We start from the raw sequence: 25,393 nt of genomic DNA, 5'->3' as shown, positions 1-25,393 counted from the left end.
GTATTAGACTTATGCCCCATGGAAATTTGCCACTGTCCTGGAATTTTGCAACCATTCTGGCGGCATGCCATTTCCTGTACTCAACGCACAATGGAATAGCTATCGTTGTATATCAAAGGTTTGGATTTCCTGTTATGGCCTGACACTTTGATCAATGTCAAAAAGTCAGCACATATTCCAATCTCAAATTGTCTATGCTTTTCCCAGCCTCTTTTGGCCTACATAGCATAGTAATAAGCAGGAGTAAGAAGACAAGGGGGGTACAGAGTGTATTGCTTTATTATCGAGGTTGAAAGTAATACATAATACAATACGCATGCACATTTACACACATGCAGTCACCATTCCAGGGAGCTCTTTAGTGTGCCCCTTAACACGGTAATAGTATGTCTCCTAATGGGAGACAGGGAGCTCAGTGCCAAGAGTTCTTCTGGATAATTGGCTGCTTCCTCACCCGCTGACTTCTCGCCCATTCACATTCTCTTATTTTACATTTAAGAGACCCTTAACCTCTCATCCCTTTGGTAACTTGATTTTTTTTTTTGTCCAGACTCTTATTGACTGATGATTTTTGTTGATGATGATGTCAGCTTTCATGTTCACCGTGTCACTCGGTTTTGTATGAATTTGCTTATATTGATCATTGCGTGTGTTTGTACCAAATCAGACCATATGGATTCCAAAAGATCCCTCATAATCGTACAGTACTGTTTGGGCTTTCCTCATTCCCAGGCTGGTTGCCAAACGCACTGATTCACTGCTGTGGTTTCAACTGAGTGGGGAATTCATAAGCTTTATGAACCTAATTGAGATGAGTTTTTAAAGGGCAATAATAAAACCATTTGTAACAAAACAAAGAAATATTTTATGATAATATAGAGAAAACATTTGTGGTCACATTCATATATGCAGCCAATGGTGAAGGATGTAGTCTTGTCTAAGATAGTAGCATCTGAAGTATGGATATCTGATTGATTATGGGGAAATTAATCAGGAATTAATTGATGAATTGTCATTATTTTATTTGTAATGGGATGGGGGAGAAACTCCTGTTTCCATGCTAGTGGCATAGTCAGTAGAATAATGGTGACCACAGAGGGAGTCTTTATCAATGTAATTTAACTTCACTTAGCTAACATCAAATTTTTCTTCCTTAAACTGGTTTGGTAAAAATCAACGACGTCACTGTTGTTTGCAGCCCTGTAGTGCACGCTACTTTGTCTCGATTTCTTCGGGACGAAATCAGGCAACAATCAGTCCTCCGCAATTGACAGGATTCTTACTCATTCTAACTCATGAGACACAGCAATAGGTACTTTAATTAGATAAATCTAATCATTTCTATTGTTATAAAATACAGTTCTTAGACCCATTCAGATTGTGCAGGTGTACCTTATGAAGTGTCCAGTGATAGTTCATACGATATTGTCGTGTTTTTGCTTGGTTCGCTCATTCCATGCTATTGCCATTCAGCCAAATTTGTCTTAATGTACTAAAGTCAAGAAGCATGTTTTTAAACCAGTACTTCGATTGGCTGCAGTGGATGCCACTACTTCCATCACCATAGTTCATTTTATTCCATTGGGAGGCACGCAGTACTGTTCTGCTCTCAGAGCAGAGAAGAGGAGTTGTACCATGTCTATTGTGACAGAAATACCCCAAGGCATGCCAGGTGCCCCTGTGATTGTAGACAGGATCTGCCATCATGCATGTCATGTTTTGGAAATACATTGGTGGAAAAACCGAAGAGATTTTCTGGTGGAAAACAACTTGGCCATCGCTAAAAAATACGGACATATCGAGATTTAAGAAACTTTACAACAGACCTGCATGGATATGTTTTTTTCTTTCCTGAGCTTTTGCAATTTGCAAAAATAGTTTGCTTTGAGAAAATCAAAAGACAAAAAAACCAAACATTGCCTGATAAGAACCTCGACACCACTGCAAGGTCATTAATAAGCATCTTAAAACAATACCTCGCTGACTGTGGCTATAATGACATGAAAAAGAATACAGTATTCTTCATCTTTCCTCAGTGACACATACTGTATACTTTATAATTCGATCCGATCCAGCCCATGTTTGGTCTGCAAATTTATTTGCGTTCTGCCTTGCAATGGTGCCAAACAATGTCATTCACTTCAATCCTCATCCCCATAAAGGAGGAATAGATTCATCCCCATGCTCTGTTTGTCATTTCTCCACAGTTCCAGACCGCCACACAGGACGAGCACAGTGACTGACAGCCAGACAAGCTGAGGAGACCTGTCACACATTGTCTTATCAACACGTCAAAGGGCTATCTCCTTCGCCTCTCCCTTTTCCACCAGCCTCCCTCAATCTTGTCCTCTTCTCAATGGGCTGCTAACCCTAGAGACACACAGAGTAAAAAGAAAAGAAGACGCCTTTAAGTCGCCTAGAAGGCATGTCTCCCAATTCCCGTTGAATGAGTTTCTGTCGGTGCAATCGGAAGTAGAAGAAGGGACCCTTGTTTATAAGTCTTCATAAGGAGATCCAGCTCCAAGGGAAGGGGCTGAGAGAGGACCAGTCATGGGTCTCTATTTGGCATTGACGCTGCAGGCGTTGTGGACTGGTGTTTGCCATGCCGCCATGCAGCATTACCCTGCAGCATGGGGCCACTATGACGTGTGCAAATCCCAGGTTTACTCAGACGAAGGACTAACCTGGGACTACATGGCCTGCCAGCCAGAGGCGGCAGACATGACCCAGTACCTGAAGGTTACGCTTGATCCACCCAACATCACCTGTGGAAATCCTCCTGAGACATACTGCGCACTGGTGAGTACATGCATGCAGCCAAGCCTTGATCTAAACTATGGCGTTAAACACAACTGTTTCTCAGTTTTGTTGCACAATGGAGCGATAACATCTGCCCTCCAAGGAGTGATAGACAATTGCGTAGCCTGCGTAGCAATAATGTGGCTAAAGACAAGAAAGCGTGTGCAGGCTGACGTCACGCTCTGCTGTTTAGAGAGCTGCTCCTAAGGGTGTTGTTGACACTGATTACTGATTACACAAAACACAACATAATGTGACTTGGCCAGGGAAAACAAACACCAAAGCTTCAGTAGGACTGCAGTAATGCAACCAGAACTGGAAAAAAAGTGAACATACAAAAGCGTTCACTCACCATTATATATCAAGCATTAATTTCCTTGTATATATTTCTTTTATTTCAGTGTAGATCAAATTTATATTTTGTGTATTTTTAACAGTGCTGACCTCAACATTAATCTCACCTTTACATTTAGTAATTGTCAAAAGATAATTAACAGTTTCATTTGATATGATTCATATTACTCTTTGTTAAACAACTTTTGATACAGATACATTTACAACACATCCAGTCCTCGGTTTACGATGGTACGAGGTTTTGATTTGACAAATGCTGCACATTGAACTAGTTTACGTACAGTATTTTATGATTTGGCACAAGAAGGCACACTCATCGACCTCCGGACTTACTATTTTGATTGCTTTGGAAATATGGCTTAATCGCGTTTTTCATACATAACTTCACTGTAGCTCAGTGACAGACTACCATGTTTTCCGACTTGCGTAAAAAGTTGTGTTATTTCGCCGCAGTAGGAATGGGACTAAGTCATAAACTCAGGACCCCTGCATAATAAATCAACAATTGGTGGATTCTGAGTGGGATACATTGTAGTCACTTGTGACCGTGCAGTTCTAGTAAATGTATTATTATCTAGATCTCACCCTTTTGGAAATGTGATATTCTGCCATCAAATAATTTTGTACATACATTCAAAGTCAGAAAACAATAGGCATAGGTATTGAGCAAATATCCTTGGGACCATTTTGTGTCCCCCTGAAAAAACCCTCGGCTACAGTCATTCTAATGGATACTTAAAGTACCCAATAAAAGCAATGATTGGTTGATTAAAGTCCTCCTTGATGCATCTGCAAATTATCCAGCAATCAGGAAAATCACAAACTCCTTGTGGAGCTGAAAATAAAATGATGCATATTAGGTCAAGTGTTTAATTAGCAAACCAATCCTGCTCCTTATTTGGGGGTCCTTTTCACTTTGAAAGCTCACAGCCGGTGGCCCCAGATAGCTAAATGATGAATCAACTTTGGTCTGTCGTGTTTTCATCAAAGATTCTCTAAGAACAGCCACGCAGCTTCGATAGTTTTTTAGATAAATAGCAAAATGTTCCAGCAAGAAAAGTAGTAACTTTAGGAATAAAAATAGACTCGAGCAATCGTCAGCAGAAACTCAGCTCAGGCAGAGAGACAGAGCAATGGAGGGAGGGGGATTAACAAAATGGGGATGACAAAGGCGAGCAAATGATCAAGAGAGATTGGAGAAGGCGAGAGCATCTGGGACTCGGAGACCCAGAGGACTATGTGCGACGCATGCAGTGACTGACTAGCTAATATCACCTCAGTGGGCCACGATGGAGACTCAAGATTGTGAATAATTCAACATGTAGATAATGTATTTTATTCATACTGCACATTTTTCTGCTGGACATATTTTAGGCAATGTCCACACTTACACAAGTATTTTCGAAAATGCTCCATGTCGCTTAGTGTTCAAAAAAGAAATCTCTGCCCGCATCAAAACCCATTAACAGGCTGTCAAACAACAGATCCGTTACTGTGAGGCCATATTGGCCAATCAGGAGCCTGAAAATGGCTGAAGAGACCAGCACAAAAACAGCCAATTAATGAAAATAGGAAATGCTATGTCAAATGTATTCAATTATTTAACTCTGTATATTTATGTCACAATGTTCTAATTCTCGAGCCCATATCAAGATCATGTTCAAAGTTCATCAATATGTCCATTCCTAATATAGCTAATATATGATAATACCATATCTCATCAAATTACAATCCCCAATTTTTACTTTCTGTATGTCCATTATATCCATATTGTGAATATGGATATTATTATTGTTATTTTTTTAGAGTTTCAGAATAATAGACTTCTGTCTTTTGCCCTAATTGTAGGATGGGATTGACTTCAAAGACCAGAATGAGGGCTAGCACTATAGAACATGGATAGATAGATGGATTTGAAATGTAAAAATGAATACTTAGACTATGTTTCTGTGGACCTGTCCTCAAGTTCTTTTCGAAAACACGGTCTTCTCCGCCTTCGGTTGACTCCACGTCTCACTGAGTGCAGTGAGTTTAGCGGGTGAAACGGATTGCTTGTCATATCAAAAAGGCCATCGTCAAAACAGGAGCACCTTACATTCCCCGCTCATTTGCGTGACCCCCGATTGATCCAAAGTGAAACCTTGAGTGTGCTTCCTGTTTGCTTCTCTGCGACTGTGATGGACAAATGAATCGAGGGTGGGCGGGCGTCATGCATGTCGGAGGCTTCACGGGCACTCTTCTATTTCTGGATACACAACTGAAACTCAGTATATTATTGCTAGCATTGCAACTAGACTGTGTTATCTGAGAATTTCATCAACGTGGAAACTGATTTAACACTTGTTCAATCAGGCACATTTTGTAGGGTTGTGTCTGTGGAGTTGGAAATAAACCTCAAGTTGGATATGAGAATGAGGTAGTGGAGCAGCTGGAGGGCACTGTGCTTATATGAGCATTCTTATGTCTGCCAGAGGCCTTCATCCCCGGGTCATGGATAGAGGAAGGCTGCAAATACTCCTCATTGCCCGCACACATTGGCATCTTTTTCTCTTTGAGACCTGTGACGTTTCAAATGGCAATAAGATGCCAATCATTGAACGCCGCTTCAAGTCTACCATTATATGAGATGCTGCTATCCCCTCAAGTTAAACACCTGGCCTTTAAGAGCACCCGTGACAGGTTCCGCAATCTCAAACATTTTGATGATTGAAACTGCAACGCATTCAGCAGAGGAGCCTTGAGTTTATGAAAAGTATCATTTGTCATTACAGAGAAGGCTAAACTACAATACTCCAGACTTAAGGAGAGAAAGTTTCACCAAAATTCACATAGCATTTCACATGCTAATTAGAATTTAATAGCATGCCTTGTGCTCAAATGAAACAATAAAGAGATATTAGCCCACCAATATTTTCATAGTTTTAATTAAAGGTCAATGCTTTTGTTGACTTTTGTTTTAATTACATTTGGTTTTGATTCTTTTTTTTTTTGTTCCATGTTCATGTCTTGTCTGCACGTTTGGTTTGGTTGTCTCCACCTGTTCTTGTTATCAACTCCCTTCAGCCACTTATGTCTTGTCCAGGTGTGCCTCGTTGTCACGTCAATTTGTTTGTATTTAGTTCCCTGGGATTGTTCAGTCTGTGACTGTTTAATGGTGTTGTTGTCTCGCATCGTGTCAAGTTTTCCCCGTGCTTTCCCCACAGTTGCTTTGTTTGTGTCTTTTGGGGACTTTGTTCATTTGTTGTTTTGATATTTCCAGGTACCTTGTTTTCCTTTCTATTTGGTGAAAATAAGTTCTTTTTTTGAGAGTCAACCTGCCTTGCCTCCCTGCTTCCCTTCCTTTTGCCATCGTCAAGACAAAAATCCTCAACCTTGACATTTGACATCTTGGGTTTAGTTCTCCTTTCATTTGCCTGTGTTGATGTGTTTTTTTAACTGAGGATGGAGACTTTGTTTTTGTTTTTAAATGACTACAAATTAACAAATCCTCTACTGATATATTCCAGCTGATTCATAAAAACAGCTTTTTATTTCCCAAAATATAGAAGTTGCACAGCACTTTTTGTGTCATGATGACGCAATTGTTCCGTTAGGAGAACCCCATGATGTCTTAAAGGCTCACGTTTGTTGGCTGACTCAACAAAACCTAAATAAGGCGACTGTTGCTGGGTGGTTACTGAGAATCAGCTGATTTGCCAAAGTAGTAAAGCAGGTTTAATTACATGGGAGCCTGCTGATGTGACCATTTTGTTAGGTATTAGTCAGAGCTTCCAAAGAGACAAATATAACAGTAGATTTATGCTAAATTTATTTTGAGAGCTCAAAAACAGAGGATAGGCAATGCTGAGGGCGAGCTCTGCCTCACCTGTGACCTTGAAAAGTATAAGCAGCAGAAAATGGATGGATGGAAATTGTCTCGTTTGAAAACTAAAGCACATGTACGGGCTATATTGGGCTATACATTGCTTGTCAAAGCAGCTGTCTAATGTGTGATGTGTGTAATGCATGCTTGTTAATTGGAGTCGTGAGGGTTGTTCTTCACTATAACTTTGTGATCTTTCACTCCTATAAACCAGAAAAACTGTGTTTTTTTCTTCTTTTTTTTATAGGTTTGATAGTTACGAAGTGCAATTGAGATGTGCCCTTGTCATCCGCACATTGACATGGAGTTATGCAAACTTAACCTTTTCCAAAGCTGATCCTGATTAAGGATTTGCGTTGAGGAAAGTATTTTTACTCCCCATACCTCACTCATCCCTCACTAATGCACTGTGCCATCTCGCAACTGACTCCATGATGACATTTCCTAAAGAAATAAGACAACTGTCAGCCACAATATGCCTTATTTCCAATCCTAATACTGCTTGGTTTAGTGGTGGATGAGTGGGTGAAATGATTTTCACAGGGCTGCAATGTTTTCATAGACGCTGACATTCTGTCTAATAAACCTGTTTATGGCGCCTTTTTTGTTATGAAGTGGACGAGATAGCAAACACAAGCACAAAGGCGTTTTTCCGGACTGACTGACTGACTTCAAAAAGGTCAGAACCCATAACCGCAGCAGCAATTAACTAGTACAGAAAAACTAATTACACATCCAATGGAAGTGTTCAGCATCGGATGATGAAGTCGGCTTGATCAATTTTACATGGCTTCTTTCATCTTTACCCAGCTAAAAATCAAATGAACATTTTTATTGCAGTATTACTGTGACAGATGTGCAGGATTTGCACCAATATGGGATGGAAGATGTCAATGCATTGGCTTTATTTAATTTGTGATATCACTTGTGATTTAATTAGCTTAATTAACCCTGAACATGTTTTCTGTTTATGATTGTGGTTCAGCATCTCTTTGCTGAGGGCCCATTGTGCTATTTCACTGAATTAAAGATACATTACAAAAACATAAGAGGAAATGATGGGGAAAATACAACTCTGTCTATTTAAAAATGCAAAGGAGACGTTTGCAGATCCGGGGAGAAAAGTTTGTTCGTATAAACTTGGTGAAAAGTTGGCTTCGTGACAACATCAGGTGTTTTTTTGTTTTTTGTTTTTTTGTGATGCTGTGTGTGTGACTTGTCTATCTGGGTGCCATCAATGCGCTCAGTGTTGCTTCAACCGTTTATATTGCCACAATGCCATAACAGGGGGCCTCCTTGACTCCAGGTTCCCACAGCCTCCGTCGACTTCTTTTTAAAGTAGGGAGAAAAACATCTCTTATTTTGCCCCAAAACAATAAAGAGGCAAGCCATAGAAGAGGAAAACTTTATACATGTTTGAATATGAATTTTAGAGTATTTCGCTGTGAATAAAAATAGAGTATAAGGTGGAGTTTTTGTGGATTGACCCTTTTGGAAAACTGTTGCATTCAATAATTCATTCGGTTGAGGTTTCCATATATTGAAATGGCATTTCACATGACAGTTGCCATCAAATAGCAATGGAATACAAGTCAAGTATTGCCTCTGAATATTGTATAAGATTATTTAACTGAAACCCAGAAATATCACCTTGTCTCTGTGCTAAACACTCTTGCTGCTCACTGACTTTTTGGACCAATGGATTAGCCTCCTTGAACTCTCAATTTCCTCTGACATTTTTGGCCCAAACCATTTTGCTCAATTTTCCGTCTTCATTCCTTACAGTATGTGTGGTCCCTGAATCTCTCTTGCAGTTATGGGAGGATTTGTTGCATTTCACAGTTAATCACTTATGAAGAATTACGATGGGGAGGCACTGCTTTCATCCTACTTTTCGTCTTTTGCCATTCGATGCTCGGAAAATTGATAGCGGTACTGTAATATTACATGTAATTTCTCTTTGTAGTGCTGGAATGAATTTCGCAACACTGTTTGGGACACCAAATGCAAATCAGATTCTCTGGCATATGGCGGCTTTCACATTTACAGACACTTGTAATTTTATTGATTGATTTGTTGGATTTTTAATGTTAATTGCAATAGATAAACGGGAATTATTAGAATAGAGCAAAACCAGTGATCCCATTGCTCATTTTTATCTACATGGTGGGGGTCAAATGATCTCACTTTAGTAGCAGATGCTAAACCTTCCAAGCACAGCATTTCTATCCTTTTCGAGCAATTCTTTTAATTGGGTGAATATGTGGCAAATGAGTCTCCCAAGTTGTAAATTTGTCTTGGGTTGCATCAATAATGTTCCACTGCAGTTTTTAGGGCTGATATGCAATATGCATAACAAGCACCTGCAAAATAAAAGATAAGAAGCCACAGCTCAATGTATCCATTTAGTTAATGATAAATGTGCTACACTACGCTCACTTCAGGTTGTTGTGGAAATGTGTCCGGTGGCTTTTAGTTATATCGGTTAGATTTGCTATCCCAGGTAATGTGTGGCAATAGGAAGTTGTGCACCTTTTTTGGAGTCTCCAAAATAGAACTCGGGCAGATGAAAAGGCTGCAGATAGAACTGTCTAGGAAGTACACACTCTGCAGTTTTTCAAAGCAATATAGCAGTGTGCTGGAACATTTTTTATTTTGACTATGCACTCATCTTGATCTGACGTTGAGAAATAATCTGACATTTGCTGCTGTGTATCATTGTGTTGACGACTCATTGACAGATGCACAAAGCTAGTTCACACGGATAGCGAAACACAACAGGACAAATGAATGAAAGTGGAATTTCTCAACTATTATGGCAATATACGTTCTTAAATCTGTCATGCTTTTGTTTTTAGCCATTTAATGCCTTTGGGAATGCACTTGAATGGCTTTTCTGTTCACTCTCCACATGGCTCGGTCCCTATTTAAGCATACAAGCATATGCCATGCAGGGAGAACACATTGAAGCCTAGGAAATGTGCTTGCTTAATTAAAGAAGGGGAATAGCCAGTGCAGCTATTTACACCTAATTCTGACATAAATCTGTTGTTATCGCACAAGTGAGACTGTGCTCCCCCCCCCCCCAATTTAGTGAGGTACCCCAGAGCCTTTCCTTAATAAGCAATCTTCCTGATTGAGCCGAGGTGAGAGTTACAGTTTCTTTCGGAGGGAGACGAAAGGATGAGAGGAGCTGAATTTAACCAGAAGGGAGGTAGTGAACTGCTGTCAAGGCTATTCTGATTGTTAGCATTCTATTAACCCCATTTAGGACAGAGAGACCAGTTGGTAAATTGTGGCTAGACTTGCAGTAACTGCAGCTTCAGGGTGAAGGCAGATACACTTAGCATTTCAACCTCTCAATACTCCAAGCCATCCACAAAGGCCATATAGTAATCTTCAGTCCATTTCTCCCTTAATTAGTGGATTTACATCTGGTGGCTTTGTAACTTTTGCCTTACATTGCAAAATTGGATCACATTCACACTATCAGAGTACAAGTGGAACCCCCAGGCAGGAGTTCCGCCTTCTCACTTGCTTATTATTCAATGACAAATCGAACAGAAGCAGTGTTAAACGGATGATTGACAGTGAACGGGACTGGATATATAAGATGGTGGCTCCCACGCCCGCTTTGGCTCGCAATAATTTCTGAACCGGGTCTAAACACGGCATCAAAACCATTTGAATCTGTTCCAACAGAAACCTATTCAAGAAAGCCAGTTTGTGTGTTGCTGCGGTTTCGTATCATTAAACACCAAAGCCCTTCACAATGTAGAGCTAACTGCTACGTCGCTTGGAAACAGGAGACTACGACGCAGGAGACTTTCCCAACAGCACAGCACACTCCAAGTTTAGTCACGCCTGTGCTTTGTTGTGCCGTCATCATCATTATCAGAATTGTTGACGTGCATACTTAGCTGTTAGCTGTTTACTGTGCTGTATTGTATGGTTTAAACTGTTAATATAGGCAGTTAAGATCGCTTTTAAGGAACTATCATTTATTTGTGGTTCAGGCTTGGACCTTATCCCTCGCGAATTGTGGGGCTCCATTGTATATCGGTTTCACTGAACACCATTGAAATTTCAGAAGTGAAATGATGTGGGTGTGGTACTCCGCAGTTTTGTTTGGATTTTGACATTTTTTTCCACAAGTCAATTTTGGAATCAGAAGTGATAAATTGCAGGTTTACAAGACGTGACTTTTATAGCTTTTGTTTTTCTCTCTAAAAAGGTCCAAATAACTACCCTGGAGTCCCACAATTCGCCATAAGACAAATGAAAATGGTCTCCCCCTGTTTCTGACAGTATATTGAAAATAGCTCCCTTAAGGTGTCATGCACTTGTTTCAGAAGCATGATTTGACAAGGGGGTGCAACCGGTAATCTTTTCATTATGCTCGCACGGACGGTAAGCACTTGAGAGGCTTGGCGTGGAAATGCATTTTACATCCCGTCTGTCTGCACATCAGACGCTCTAAATGAAATGATTTAGCGAGAGGTGCCAGGTATTAGCTGTTACTCTGGGACTTGTATTGTTGTCTCACCGAAAGGCTTCTCTTTCAGTGCTTATTCAGCGTCGTTCAGTCTGTCCCCCCAGTCTAAACCCATGCGCCATACAGTGAGCGGCAGCCATTGTGGCAGGCAGCGTTGGCGTTTGAGACGAGTCGCACCTCGCCTGCATTCCCTTAGATCGCATCAAGGGCTTCTGTGCACTTACGTTATTAGTTGGCATCCTGCCTTGCCATCAGATTGACTACCGTCGAGAAATATGAAACACTAAGTAGCTAGTAGATGATTATAGATCAGTAGTCAATTAAATGACCATCTGAGCTACATTAGGATGATGCATTTCTTACATGCATTTCAATGTTAACCTGAAAGTGTTTACGTTTGTCTCGTAGCAGTATGTCTCACTTGCTGCCTTTTAAAACTTCTACATGGAGATGTTTATAATTGTTCTCATTCACAATGTTGTTTTACAATCATTGAGCAATTTGTATTTGCCTCAGTTAAAGAAATTACTAACCCTAATCGGCTTCCCTAACATACCTCCCCATAAATGCTCCCTCTGGTATGCAATTTAGGTTGGAATCCATTCCACACTGCCACGTCCCCTCAGTTTCTTTCTGACTGATTTCAAGCTGCTGTGGGGGTCTTTCTAGTGTTTGGAGAATTGTATTCATTTATTTAATATGCCCATGGTACGCAACAATACATATATCATCCGAGCACCGTGTTTGTGTCTTATACAATCATTTTTTTACCTGATGGTTTCCCGTAGCAACACCAGGGGCGTGATTATCTGTTTGGAAAATGTGTGAGTTGTCTCATTCAGTCATGCACCTGAAAGCTTGTTTCTTTTTTCTCATTTAGAGTATTTAGTAGTCACACATACTGTACGAGTATGTACATATGTACGGTATGTTTATGCACTCTAACGTATATGCAAAGACAGCTGGTGTAGGCCCCAATTTCCTGTGACCCTGACTGGGTTAAGACATATAAGATGATTCTGCATAAACATCTGAACTAAGTATTATCGTTTGCTCAAGATTTCAAACAAATGGGTCAGACATTAAAAGACCAATATGAGACGAGATCACCATTCAAGATTTTATTCCCAGGTTTTATTCCTGTTTGTGTCTATTTGTAACAGAAATATCACATGTTTAATTGAGCAAAAGTAATGGAACAGATCCACTTAAATAGTTGAATGGGAATACAAGTTGATTTGTAGAATCAAGACCGCAATACAGGAGGTGTGATGTTTACACTTCAACAAGACACATGGCTCATTTGAGCCATGCAGTTTGATGATTAATTTTAGTTGATTTTTTGCAGACATGGTTTGACAAAAGGGAAATTTTTCAGGGGGAAACACTGACTGTGTTTTGCACTTTTGTGAGTGTGTCGTTTTAATCAGACACAATGTAAGTAAGGGACCACCCCAATCAGTTCCGACAGTACTGACATGCCACCTATGGGGATGTGTTACGACCAAATGACTGGATGACAGAGAATAATAACCTCCTTGTAACATTGCTGAGAGAATAGGAAATACCACATAATGCACTTTTTATCAAACAAAGCTTGCCAGGTGATGCACAGTCATATGCCAAGAATATCATCTATGTTGGATATCCCCCATTGTTGTCCTTTATTTACTGTGACAGGCCACTCTTCCTTATTGAATTTATTGGCAGGTTATACTGTCGCGCTGCTATGATGTCCCACTATTGACGTGTTACCAACACATCCAACAGTGGAACCACAAGCCAGACAAAGATTTACTGTTCCAAACCATACTATGGCAAGCTAAACTGAAATGCAAAGCCTGGTGATGTTCATAGTCATTGTGGCATAATGGCAGAAAATACCAATATAATTGGGTTGTACAGTCCAAACAATTTCACCCCATTATTTTGCCAGCTATTTTGGGAGTTTTAACCAACCGGACCTTTTTGATTCTTTTGCTTTTTTCGCCTTTCGGAAGCCATGGTGGTGTGCAATGACTCATAAAAGCCAGCATGTGTGACTATGCCTCACCACGTATCTGGGTGCCATGTGGCAGTGAGCGTCTCAGCATCGCTCTGCCAAGAGATAAGAACACAGAGTAAGCCGCTCGCCGTGCCAGCATACTGGATTTCCACTCTGAATCATCTTTGTTGGAAGCTGTAGGGCTGCTCTATTTCTAAAGTAACAATTCCTACAGAGCGCCATGTTGACTTTAAATTCTTTACATGCTCAGTGTGAGAAGCTATTTGAAATAGACTATCAATATCAAAGCACTTGACAGCGAGGCAGAAAAGTGAAATCCCACAAGGGCGGGAATTTGTAAGGTTGTTAAAGCATTGTAATGAAGGACACATTTGCCTGATGATTAGAGCTAATAGCGTGTATCAGGGTGCTCTAATTGTTGTTGATTATGTAAGTACTTTAATCTCAAGTACTTCATGTTATATTATAGTGCCGTCGAGATTTAGGGAGAGAAGCTTTTTAATTGAGTGTGTTATTGGAGATTAGTGCATTGTGATGTAAAGGGAGACAAGCTCCTGAAAGAAGGTGGTGGGAGAGTGTTGTGCTGACTGGATGAACACCTTTCAGCAGACTTGTGCCAGCGTTATATCGGCTGAAGTCAGCAAACAAGTCTGCGACAAGAGGGCAGTGCCTACTGGGAAGTGTAGGCGGAGGCTGGCATACGGCTAACTGCTCACATAGCGTTTGCTTTATCAGGTCACAGCCTTGTTAGGATGCATTTTGAGCCTGTTTGAGCACTGCAGTGCTGAGAAAATTCATTTTGGGTTGATGTTTGTGGGTGAAATTGTTGGTCGGTGACCCCACAGTGTCATGCCAACTTGGCGGAATCGCTAACTTCTAGATGAACTTCTTTGGAATGAAAGGCACCTTTTCACAAAGTGACAGAGTTCATCTCGACACAGTAGTGCAAAATTGTGAAGCTATGTAAATATGTTAGCTATGTACAGTGTATACGGTCAAATGAGTATCTGGTACAGTTTAGAAACGGAACCGAACTATACTACTTGATGGAAATAGGATTAATCTTATTTCCCATCGTTATGTCGTTTATAGCTTCACCTAAAATTCGCTCATAATTGTTTTGTTGCTGCCCTTATGTCTCAGGCTTCCCTTCACAGTGCCTATCTTGTCAACAGCCGCAGCACTGACAAATCCAGATTTGACTACATTGTTAATGCAGTCAGTGTCACACAGGAGGGGAAAATACTTTGTAAGAAGGATTTGGTGTCGTAGTCAGTCACAGGGGTTTTAGTCACAAACTCGGTCTGTCTATTTTATCTGTCTAACAATATTTCACAGCGGGACCAAGACTAAATGCTTACTTGCAATCCTAGTATTAAAGTAATCTAACTTCATTACTTTCAATTACTCTTGGATTACTCCAATACCAAATATGTTAAAAAAAAAAAAAAATACAGTTCAACAAATATACATATAATTGTCTGGTCTTTTCTGTCTTATGGAAGACATATCCCACAAAATAACCTTTTTTGGATTTAAAAAAAAAAAAAATCACAAACTGTATCTACGCTGATTATGGATTTATTTTCTGCAAATATAACTGAATATAGATTATATTATATCTATATTTTTGAATACTAATTACGTTATTCCCCTAGCCTGCTCACCTTTGAGTGATATTATTACTGTAGCTAATCACACTGCTGCATCACTGTTATAATAATCTCTTCAAGAGATCGTAGAAAAAAAAAATTGCAGCGTACTATTAGATGCGCCAGCGTTTACCTTTGTTGTATAATTGCCTGTGGCATAATGTTAGTTCTTTTACTTTTGGGGTGTCATTACGAGTTACTCAATATGAATATTCAACACGGCCCTGCAGGAAAAACAATATATGTTTGAGTGACAGTACCTGAAACCCTCCCCAGCTTCTTCACAAACCTTGTCTTTTCAAATCCCTCCTGGACACCGCCTGGTTGCCTCCAGCATAACAATTTAAATCCCACCTGATAATAGCTCTTGTCACACTGACAGCTGTCATCAAGTCAGCCGTGTACGCTCTTTAGTTTGCTTCTCAAATTAGCAAGTGGATTTTCTCACAATGCTCTTTGTGTTTCTTTGTCTATAAAAAGGGGAAAAAAAATCACCCTCAGGGAAAGCAACCAAGCGTAGGTAAAGTTCTGTTACTGTGGCTGAGAATTTAAAGCAAGTTTGATTTAACCTAAACTACCATTATTGAAGCAGTAAGTTTCTTGTCAAGGGGGTTGTGTGAAAATCACTTAGAGTTTTAAATCATGCATGTGCACACTATGCAATATTGCTTCGTGGTGACTTACACACACGCAACTTCTGGTTCACTGAACTGTAACATTAGGTTGGTTTTGACAGAAAATCAAAGCTTTAGCTATATTCAGCTAGCGGTGCATGCCAACTAACTTCCACATTCCACGCCCCTCATGAAGCTCCCACAGCAGTTATGACCTATTACATACGGCAGGCTAGTGATGCACTTTAGGGAACCAACATTTGTGTTTTTTGGCTAAACAAAGATTGGTTGGAAATTACTTACTACTCTATGTCAATAATCAATAAGTCGATTAAAAAACTTTGTTGACAATCTCCTTGTTGAATAGGCAATGTTTTTACTCTCTTTTATATTGTACGGTACTATTTTCCAATTGACGTGGTGGAGGTACACGATGTTAACCATTGTTATGCGAATCGGTAAATAGGAGTACATTTTACTACAGTATATTCTGATTGCTATTTACTGTATTTTATTTTTCGAATCAAATATGCAGTTATGCAGTACTCGCTCCGCATTCAAAATGCAAGTTGCTTCTTATGCATGAACAGTCACATGCCTAGATTGCAGTTCACACAAAAGCATACACTCGGCTATCCCTCCCATGTTTTTTTATTTGCTCTCCTTTCATATTGGAATTCCTCTTGAGGGAACCCCATGCAACCTGCTGTTCCCAAGCTCAACAAAATAGCAACCGTCAGTGGGAAGCCAGAAGAGTTTGTCCCTTGAAAAGATGAATGAAATCAGTGGAACGTAGTAATAGTGGGAAAGTAGGACTATATGTATGTAGTGTGTGTGTATTTGATATATATATATATATATATATATATATATATATATATAGATCATCATCTCATTAGACTCCGGTTGTTCACACAGACATTGTGACTTGATTACAGAACACCTTAAAGGTAGAGTAATAGTGAATTATATGTAATCACTTTTTATCTGCTTTAGTGGTCCATAGAGGAAGAATAGGGTCACTTTCCATTGTTTTAATCATTTATTGCATATATAATCCCTGTGCACAATACTTACACTATATTTAAAAGGTGCATTAGTTCAGATGCCATACTCCCACTAAGAAGTCAAATGCGGGTGAGGGTTTGGCAAAGCTGTTCCATCTCACTGCCAACAGATGCTCTCCAAGGGTTTGTGCAGGCAGATGCCCACACTGAGCAGAGCCAGCGAAACAAGGCTGCTTGCACCGAGTGTGCGCGCCCTGGAGCCCCTAGAGGCTAGTCATTATTTGGTGGATTAGCATAATACTACAAGCCAACATTTTCAATGGATTACCATTGAATGTCTACATAGCTGGTTAAATTCACTAATTAAGTGTTTCAATAATCCTCATTTGCTAGACTCAATATTTGGGGAATATTTTACTGGAGGCATTGTTAGTTTGTTTGGCACAAAAATAACGTGTGTATTTTATAACTTTCAGCTATTTAAGGTGAAGATGCTAAATAGTTTCATGAAGATGCACCCTATTTACTGGAGTGTAATGGCGTGACATGAAGCGTGATCCCTGCTGTTCTTTTCGGGAAATAGCATTTTGTGGGACCACATATACTGCTGTATTATTTTTTATGTAACCACAAATATGTAAGTCAGTTTAGAAGTAGACTACCCCGACCGCTGTAGTTACTGTGTATCGTAATACAGAGAAAGGAAACGGACGAGAAATAAATGAAAGCATGGCGATGTTTGAGAGATTCTTGGGAATGAACGCCCCATTCATTAACTTGTGTATTAGGTGACAGAGATTCACCGCGCTTCACTTTTTATCCACAGGTAAATATGAAATTACAACTTTAAATAAGTATTATTATTTAGCTCATTATATAACTACATATACTGTATACTGTAGTGGTATAGCTTGGCAGTGGCTGGTTGGATCTCACTTTATACCTTGAAACATAATTTTTGTCATGATATTTTCCTGAAAAATACTATATATAAATTCAAATTGAATGACCTCAGAAGTTTGTGTGTTTTGCGTTAAAAGTGCACCGCTGACAACCCTGACCCGCAAACGTTCTCACATATTTCTCAAATCCAAGCAGTGATGTCTTATAATGCTGCAGTGATTAGATCGATGCGAAAGGCTAAATTACATCTCATTCGCATTTGTGTCAATAGTGTTGAGTCAGAAGTAATATAGAAGCTCGATGCTCCCCAGTGATAAGCACTAATAAAAACCTCATTTACAGTAAACTGTTTACTTTTTGAATGCATCATTTCAATCAGGAATATTTTCCCTCCAGTATCCACTGCCAGGCTACCTTTGCTTTTCAATGCCACCACCTCCGTGCCAATGAGTTGTCCGTTGCCAGCCGCAAAAGTTGTCCAGCAGAAGAGTAGTTTGCCGGTGTAGATGAAATGAGGTGTAAAGGCTGGAGTCAAACAGGCTGCAATGATGCACTGCAGCTTTGCCGATTCCCCGCGTTGCACCCAAGAGCTGTCAAGGCATTCTCGTGCTGCCATGTTTAGAGCGGTGACAGAGCATTTGTAGCACCTCCGCCCATAGCTTCCTCAACTCCATCACGTCAGATGAAATCAACTTTTAGAGAGGATAAATAAAGGAAGAGTCGGTGCAGATGGGGGGAAAAGAAGGAGAAGCATGTATAGAGGAGCACAAAAAACGGTGTGGAAATCAGCGTTCCACCTAGTTTCACTGTGCCATTGAGTATTTTTTGTTTTGAGCCACTGCAAAAAAAGGCTTGCCTTTTGTGTGGGAATACTGGATGCAGAATTAAAGAATATGAGCAGGAAAAGGAAGCCAGTTATAATAGATGAAAAGTTACCCGCACATGAAATTCACTTCACCTAGTGTGACAATATTGTTTTCCGTTCTGCAGCTGTCAGCGAGATCTGCGAGCAAAGATGAAATCAATCTGTTTGTATGACGCATTCAAATCACAACTTTGTAAATGGGTCTTGGTACAACTATTTGTGTTTGCTAAAAGTCCAAATACAGCGGTGCCTTGGGATGTGAGTTCCTTCGATCTGTGACCATGCTTGTAACTCAAAAATCTCAAATCATCTTTTCCCATCGAAATGAATGGAAATGCCATTTACCCATTCAACCCCCGAGTGTATTTTAATTCGAAAATATAGCACTCAGAATACTTTTTTTAAATCAACTCATATCGTAATGACACATTTAAATTAATCTATTGAATGGCGATTGTGTTGTGATTGATCCCGTTTTGGCCACTTGGGGGTACTAATGTTAGTCATTCTTTGCAGGGGATAAAGAACATACGACTCCTGAGTACTAAGTCTGTCTACATTTTGTAGAGCGTTAACATTAAGCTAGCGGACTTAAAGACTAAGATAAGTGGTTGTTTCAAAATGCATACGGTCTAATTCTCTTTCTTTTATGTTTAGCTTGACAGTAAACACATAGCCTTTAGCCTGCATCATTTGGAAAGTGATCACATTTTTAAAAAATGTACACGGCACTTTTTGCGAGCCGCCTCAAGTTTGATCATTTGCAGATGGACTATTCCTTTATTTCTGCTATTTTAAGCCCATCCTGACTACCTAATGAGCATGAGTGTGTGCAGCGATCACAAGATCAACCACTGCATCTAATCCCTCATTAAAGAGGATTGCAGCCTAAAACCAGTGTGCTTCTGCTGTGTTTGGCACCAGAAACGCACACATGGAATTCTACAAACAGGCAACCCCTCGTCATGCACACACAAACACGCTGCTCTGCGCGGGCTCATTAATTTGTATCTCTTAGTTTAATTCATCACTAACAGAGTGCTTAATGTATCTTTAATTTCAGCAGAGTGGAGTTGATTGGTGTACTTTTTCCCTGTGGCCCTGTAAAACTAACTTTTCAGATACAAAAACCACTGGCTTCCTCTCATCTTTATAGTATCATCCTAATCATCAGGCGCCCGGTCACAATCAACTGGTAGAGCACCCTTGAGTCCCTTTTGAGAATTGTGAATTATAATTGCAGTGGATGATTGCAGTCATTGTTGGGATTGCAAGTGGATCCACTTGTAATTAATCAGTAGAGGCTGCATTACTTTATACTGCTTTCCCCCCGCTTTATTTTTATTTTACGGCCTCTTTTAACCCAGATGGGTAATGAGGAATGGTGTGTGTGCATCTCGGTGTGGCTTGCTTTTAAAATGAGTTGGTGTGTCTGCGCGAGTGTGCGCTACAGGACACTTTGCCTGTCAGTGTGTCCGAGTGTCGTGATCTTCCAAGCTCAGAGAAAGTAAAAGGCCCAAGCTCCTTTTCCCCCCAGAGTCATCTGTCAATCATCTCCGATTCAGAGGTGGTGGGGGGCGGGGGGGAATGGAAGGCATGCAGGGAAAGAGACACAGTGAGAGAAATAAAGACAAAAAGAAGAAAGTCTCCCTTTAGAATGACTAAATAGACCTTCAGTGATCTGACAGAGGGGCCTGGAGCTGAATCATAACTACTCTCTGCACAGTTAAAGATCCACAGAGGGAATGCTAGGTCTTACCACAATATTGATTTTAATCATCTCTTAAAAACGAAGACTTAAATAAATAAAATGAGACTTGAGGGGTGGTGTGAAGGAGAGAGGGGGGAAAAAAAGGAAAACGTGCGAATCCGTAAAATGATGATTGATTGGATTTTTTGACACCTCAGACTGACACAATGGGGTGCCTCACCTAATGCAGCAGAGTCCTTTGAGATGATTAGAAGGTGCTAGATTTACATGAATGCCCTGGACGCTGATGGCATAGCTCAGATCAAGTGTACAATTCACGTGTGCGCACAGCCGTGTGGAGCAGACTTGTTGTGGATTGTTCATTATAGTTCGTTTTTATTCCGTTTTTGACATATATTTTTTGCAAGTTTGTTAGTTTTTTTATTACATCTAGTAGGCTATGCTTTGTTTTTGTATAGTGTTTATTAGTTTTAGTATTAGCTTTTTATATATGGAGTATTTCTCGAGCGTAAGATAAAAAAAGTCACAAAGTATTGTGTTATACAGTAAAGTAAACTACAATTCTCAGACAACTGACTACAGAAAAGCTTGCAGAAAACTGTGTGTTCCTTTTCCTTTGTCTCACTAAGCCTCCTTTGGAAAACAAAACAGAAAAAGAGAAAGCATTTATTAGACATCAACAGAATAAATGATATGTATCATCATTCTTCTTTCTTCTGATTTGGAATAAAACGACATTGATTCACCTTGCAACATTAAGGGAACGTGATGACAGACTCATTGATTACCTCTCCCTTGTTTATGATGTATTGCATAATTTTAATTCTAACGTCAGAATTCTGTCATTTTCCACTCCCTATGCTCATGATTCTACTGACGAAATAAACAATTTGCACATGACAATTTCAAAACCCTACCAATCAAATCACGTACACATTCATAGTTTCTATGATTGAATTTCTTGGTGTAACATCAGATTTTGCAGCACAAATATCGAGTAAACATTTGTCACCAGTATTGTTGATGCAGTTGTTTTGAAACATTTTGTTGCATTTTAGCCAATTACGGTTTTAAAATTGTGTGACAGTTGGAATCGTTCCACACGGAAGAAACAATTTCTACAATCTGGTGGAATCAATTTGAAGACTACAGATTAACCCATAACAAGGAAGTTAAAATCATCTTGCAGTACAAGCTCGATTCAGTTACTTATTTGAAATAAATTTAAAGATCAAAACATACGCACATTGACATCAATACAGGTAACAGTGAATGCAAAGGGACTGTTAATGGGTGATGCAATGGCAGTGACAATTTGATGAAGCCTCAGCTCTTAAGGCTTTCAGAATTGAGAAGGACCGTTGGATTGAGAAATGTATTCTTTTAAGACACACATGTTGGACAACCCGGCCGTTACACTAACAGAAAGTGAAAATCAATATTGCCCGACTATTGCAATTGGAAAGATTTTCTCTGAGTGTTCAGTGTCTGAGGTCATTTTTGTCCATTTACCCACAAGTGCAGGTGTTTTAATGGGGTTGAGGTCAGGGCTCTCAACCACAATCTCAAGAGTTTTGTCTAGTGTTCAAGTGGTGTTCTTATAACTTATGCTGGGCCGCCAAAGCCATGAACTCTCCGCGTTAGCGATGCACTTATCACCCGACTGTGACTTTAACACTTGTACTCTCAAGCACAGGGCCATCATCCTGTCCTTCAAACCATATGATAGCGACACCCCATATAAAAGATAATGGCATGTAAAATGTATTTTATGTCCTCTAAAAGTAGAGGATGCCAAGCGAAGAGTAGGTGCTGAAGGCTCACTCCACTATTGTTTTAAGCTTCGTGAATCTCCCAAATTGACAGGCACTAAAAGGAGGGAATGCATCATGAGGACATGTACACATGGTCGTGCCTCATAAGCTCCCCTCTGTTTATGTGATAGCCACACACTGGTACTAAAAGCGGTTAACCAGAGAAGCTCACACTGTCTTGGATCTCTCCCACTGGGGCCACAAAACAAAAAGGGTCTGAACTGTTTTACACCAACGGTTGGGGCGATAGTCTTGGTCTGTGTGTACGAAAACAATTATAGCCATTTAAAAGATTAAAGTCATTCCTCTATCCCGGTTGCAGGTCTGCGGGGGGACATAAAGGCATTTGAAAGATAAATACTAGCAGAAGTAGGTGTGAATTTCCAATGTGTGCTCCACTATCACCTTGTTGACCACAGTCCAGCCAGGCCGACCTCCGGCCGACCCTGAACCATTTGAAAATATGATTGTAATCCTTGTGAGGATTTGGCCCGGGTGTCTATTACCACTGTAATCTGTCACACTGGCATCCAATATTCATTCCACGTCCAGGTTAAGCCCCTCTTTCTGTCTGCACCGCCTATCGCCATGGGAGAGGGAGCGAGCAAGATGGGGGGTAGGTTGCGATGGCTGATCCACTCAAGGCATGGTAGGGAAGATGGAGAATTTTGAAAATGAGATGGCACAGCTTTAAAAAAAACAAAAAAAAAACTTCCCTGGGTCGCTATGAGGAAATGATCAAGGAACAAAAGGCTTCATTGGCACGTATGTCTATAGTCAAGATGTATATATATCATAAATAAGCAACAAGCTAATTATGCAAATCTTCATCATGATGAAGGTGATTATAAGTTGCATGCTGGAAATGGCTTCGGTCATTTTTGACCTTTTGACAGGAAAAACAGAAGGAGAGATAATCGGTGCTCAAGCATTAGCATACTCATATTGTATATGTCAGACATACTTGAACTACAGTGTCTGCTCACTCAGACACACCATCCTCCCAGTCGGCCAATGTTAAGGGGACAAGTTATCCCCCCAAAAATTGACATTGGACCCCCAGACGGATGCTTAAGATTCTGACATTTTAATAAGAAACAGTTGTTTGATTTAAATGCAGAAAAACACAATCAGATATGCTGTGATCGTGTCACAAAGTTGAATCAAGGAAGAAGAGGCACACAAAGGAAGAGGAGAAGAAAAGATGCTACAGGCTGGGCTCAATTTGCTGTCTGAGCTATACGTCTGACACATCTGTCACACATACAGATTGATTTGATTGGTGGGAGCCCATCCATCTTGATGTCTTATCAGCAGGCAGTAAATTTATATTCCCTCAAGTCCCATCCTCCATCAATGGCTGCAGTGTAGACAGGCCAAGGTTGTCAGCACCATCACGTATTTAGTTTAAAAACTGGACACTGTTTAAAATCTCAGACACGTCGTTGTCCTTATCTCTATTATTTCATTCTCATCATTTTTGTGGACCTTCATTTTGGTGTTTTTGATACCTGTCAAATAGTCAAGAAACCTTGCTATGAATCATTTGCCTCTTTAGATTAGGGCTCAAAGACCTTTTTACCGTTGTATGCAAACACAGCTGCAAATCAAAATGCACTGTAGCCACTTCAGTGTATGGAAGAATATATGCGATCACAGTGGTGCCTTGAGATATGAGTGATCTGATTTATGAGTTTTCCGATTACATAAACTGCTGATTGGACAATTTTATTTATTTATTTTTGCTTTGACTTGTGAGCAAAACATGTGCTGTATGGTGGCAGATGACTAAAGTCACTTTATAACAAGAGGCAGTTTGGCAGATATAATTAGTAGATTTCCATTCAGTTCAATGGGTAAAGGGGAATTGAGCATTTTGAAGAGTATGGTCAAGGGCACCACCGTATTTCATATATTCTAGATAAGGACAAATTGACTTAATGAAACGCTTCAGTGACAAATCCCCAAACTGAAACGTGCAATGTATCTTCATGTCCAAAAGTTTGAGATTAAAATTAATTTAGACAAGTGCTTTATAATGTGTCTAAAAGCCCTTCACATAAAGAGCAAGAGTTAATCTCCCGTTCCACCGCCTAAACACTCCAAACGGCTCTGGCTCTGTGAAGTGCATCTGAATGGAGTCTGCAATCAAATTCATGAGCCTCTGTTTACGACATTGTTGATTTTTATCCTTCTCATTGGCTGTTAAATTGGGTTAACAGTTTGACAGTAATGGGACAATGCGATAGGAATTCAGAGTAGTATCCAGCCAACAACACACACACACATCTCTATTCTAATCTGATCAAACCGGTGTGTTATGATGACATCAAAGGCAATTAAGTGCTCTAGAAACCTCAATTCTGTCTTGGTTTTCTGTGGTGGTTGAACCCTCCCCCCATTTGACCACCCAACACCCCGGTGGGATTTGTACAAACATCTTCAGTAATTACTGCTATGCTACGTTCAGGGTGCGGTCAATTATTTCCGCATGTGCCAAACCATTAATTGCTTAACAGAGCCCTTACAGGTTCCCCTCCAGTAAAACACAGATGTCTGCCATTGATTTTCATGAGGCCATACACTCAGCATTTTATCTCTTACCTCTTCTCCGGGTCGAGGTTATTGATCTACATAAAGGCTGTATTTTGAAGCGTGGGAGACAAGTAGTGGCGGAAGCAGTGATAAAATATATTTAACCTGTGGGTTCAGGAGAGTGCTGGACGACTGGCCAAGGTTGCCAAGTTTAACACGCAGCACATTTTGAGCTCCACAGGGCACAGGAATCGATTATGTTTGGACATATAGTGACAACAGGAGGGGTGTGAGAGCATACACTCGAGAGACACAACATTAGGCACACCTGTGTATATGAACGGCACCCAAAACAAGAACTATTTCAATAACTCACGTGCTTCAGTTAGCCTCCCTGTTAGCTTTAGATTTACTAACGTAGTTTTTTTCCCTTGGGTTCTGTTTGACAACAGCAACGTAAACTTTCGTGGTCCAAAAAAAAAAGTGAAAAAATGGTTTTGAATCAGTCAATTACCAATCGGGTTGTTCTTGCACTACAACAGCTATGGTTATGTTAGGTTTGAACTCTAAAGCTTTTTGAAGATTATACAATTGCATTTTACTGTGAGCTCAATAGCATGCAAAAGAACCAGATTAAATTCATGTAAAATGTCCATATTTCTCTTATATCTCATACAGCTAAAACAGCTTGGGGTCAAAATGACACAAAAGAACACAGATACTTGCAAGATTTCTTGTTTAGGAAAATGACTTTCTCATACTTAGATCTAAAGCTAT

General features: G+C 40.0%; 1 protein-coding gene across 10 annotated transcripts in view; it reads left to right on the top strand.

Moving 5' to 3' along the window:
- The window catches only part of ntng1a (netrin g1a), a 66,996-nt gene that overhangs the window by 5,350 nt on the left and 36,253 nt on the right, over positions 1 to 25,393 (top strand). For all 10 annotated transcript variants that reach the window (XM_086021159.1, XM_086021158.1, XM_086021165.1 and 7 more), the window contains one exon: positions 2,208 to 2,799. In XM_086021159.1, coding sequence (XP_085877285.1) covers positions 2,551 to 2,799 — 249 coding nt within the window. In that variant the 5' untranslated portion in view covers positions 2,208 to 2,550. The remainder of the gene's footprint in view (positions 1 to 2,207; positions 2,800 to 25,393) is intronic.

The sequence above is a fragment of the Filicampus tigris genome, chromosome 21 (assembly GCF_054856515.1).
Source record: "Filicampus tigris isolate MCC_2025a chromosome 21, RoL_Ftig_1.0, whole genome shotgun sequence".
Taxonomy (NCBI): domain Eukaryota; kingdom Metazoa; phylum Chordata; class Actinopteri; order Syngnathiformes; family Syngnathidae; genus Filicampus; species Filicampus tigris.
Note: the sequence above shows the minus strand (reverse complement) of the source record. Positions and strands in the feature narration are given on the sequence as shown.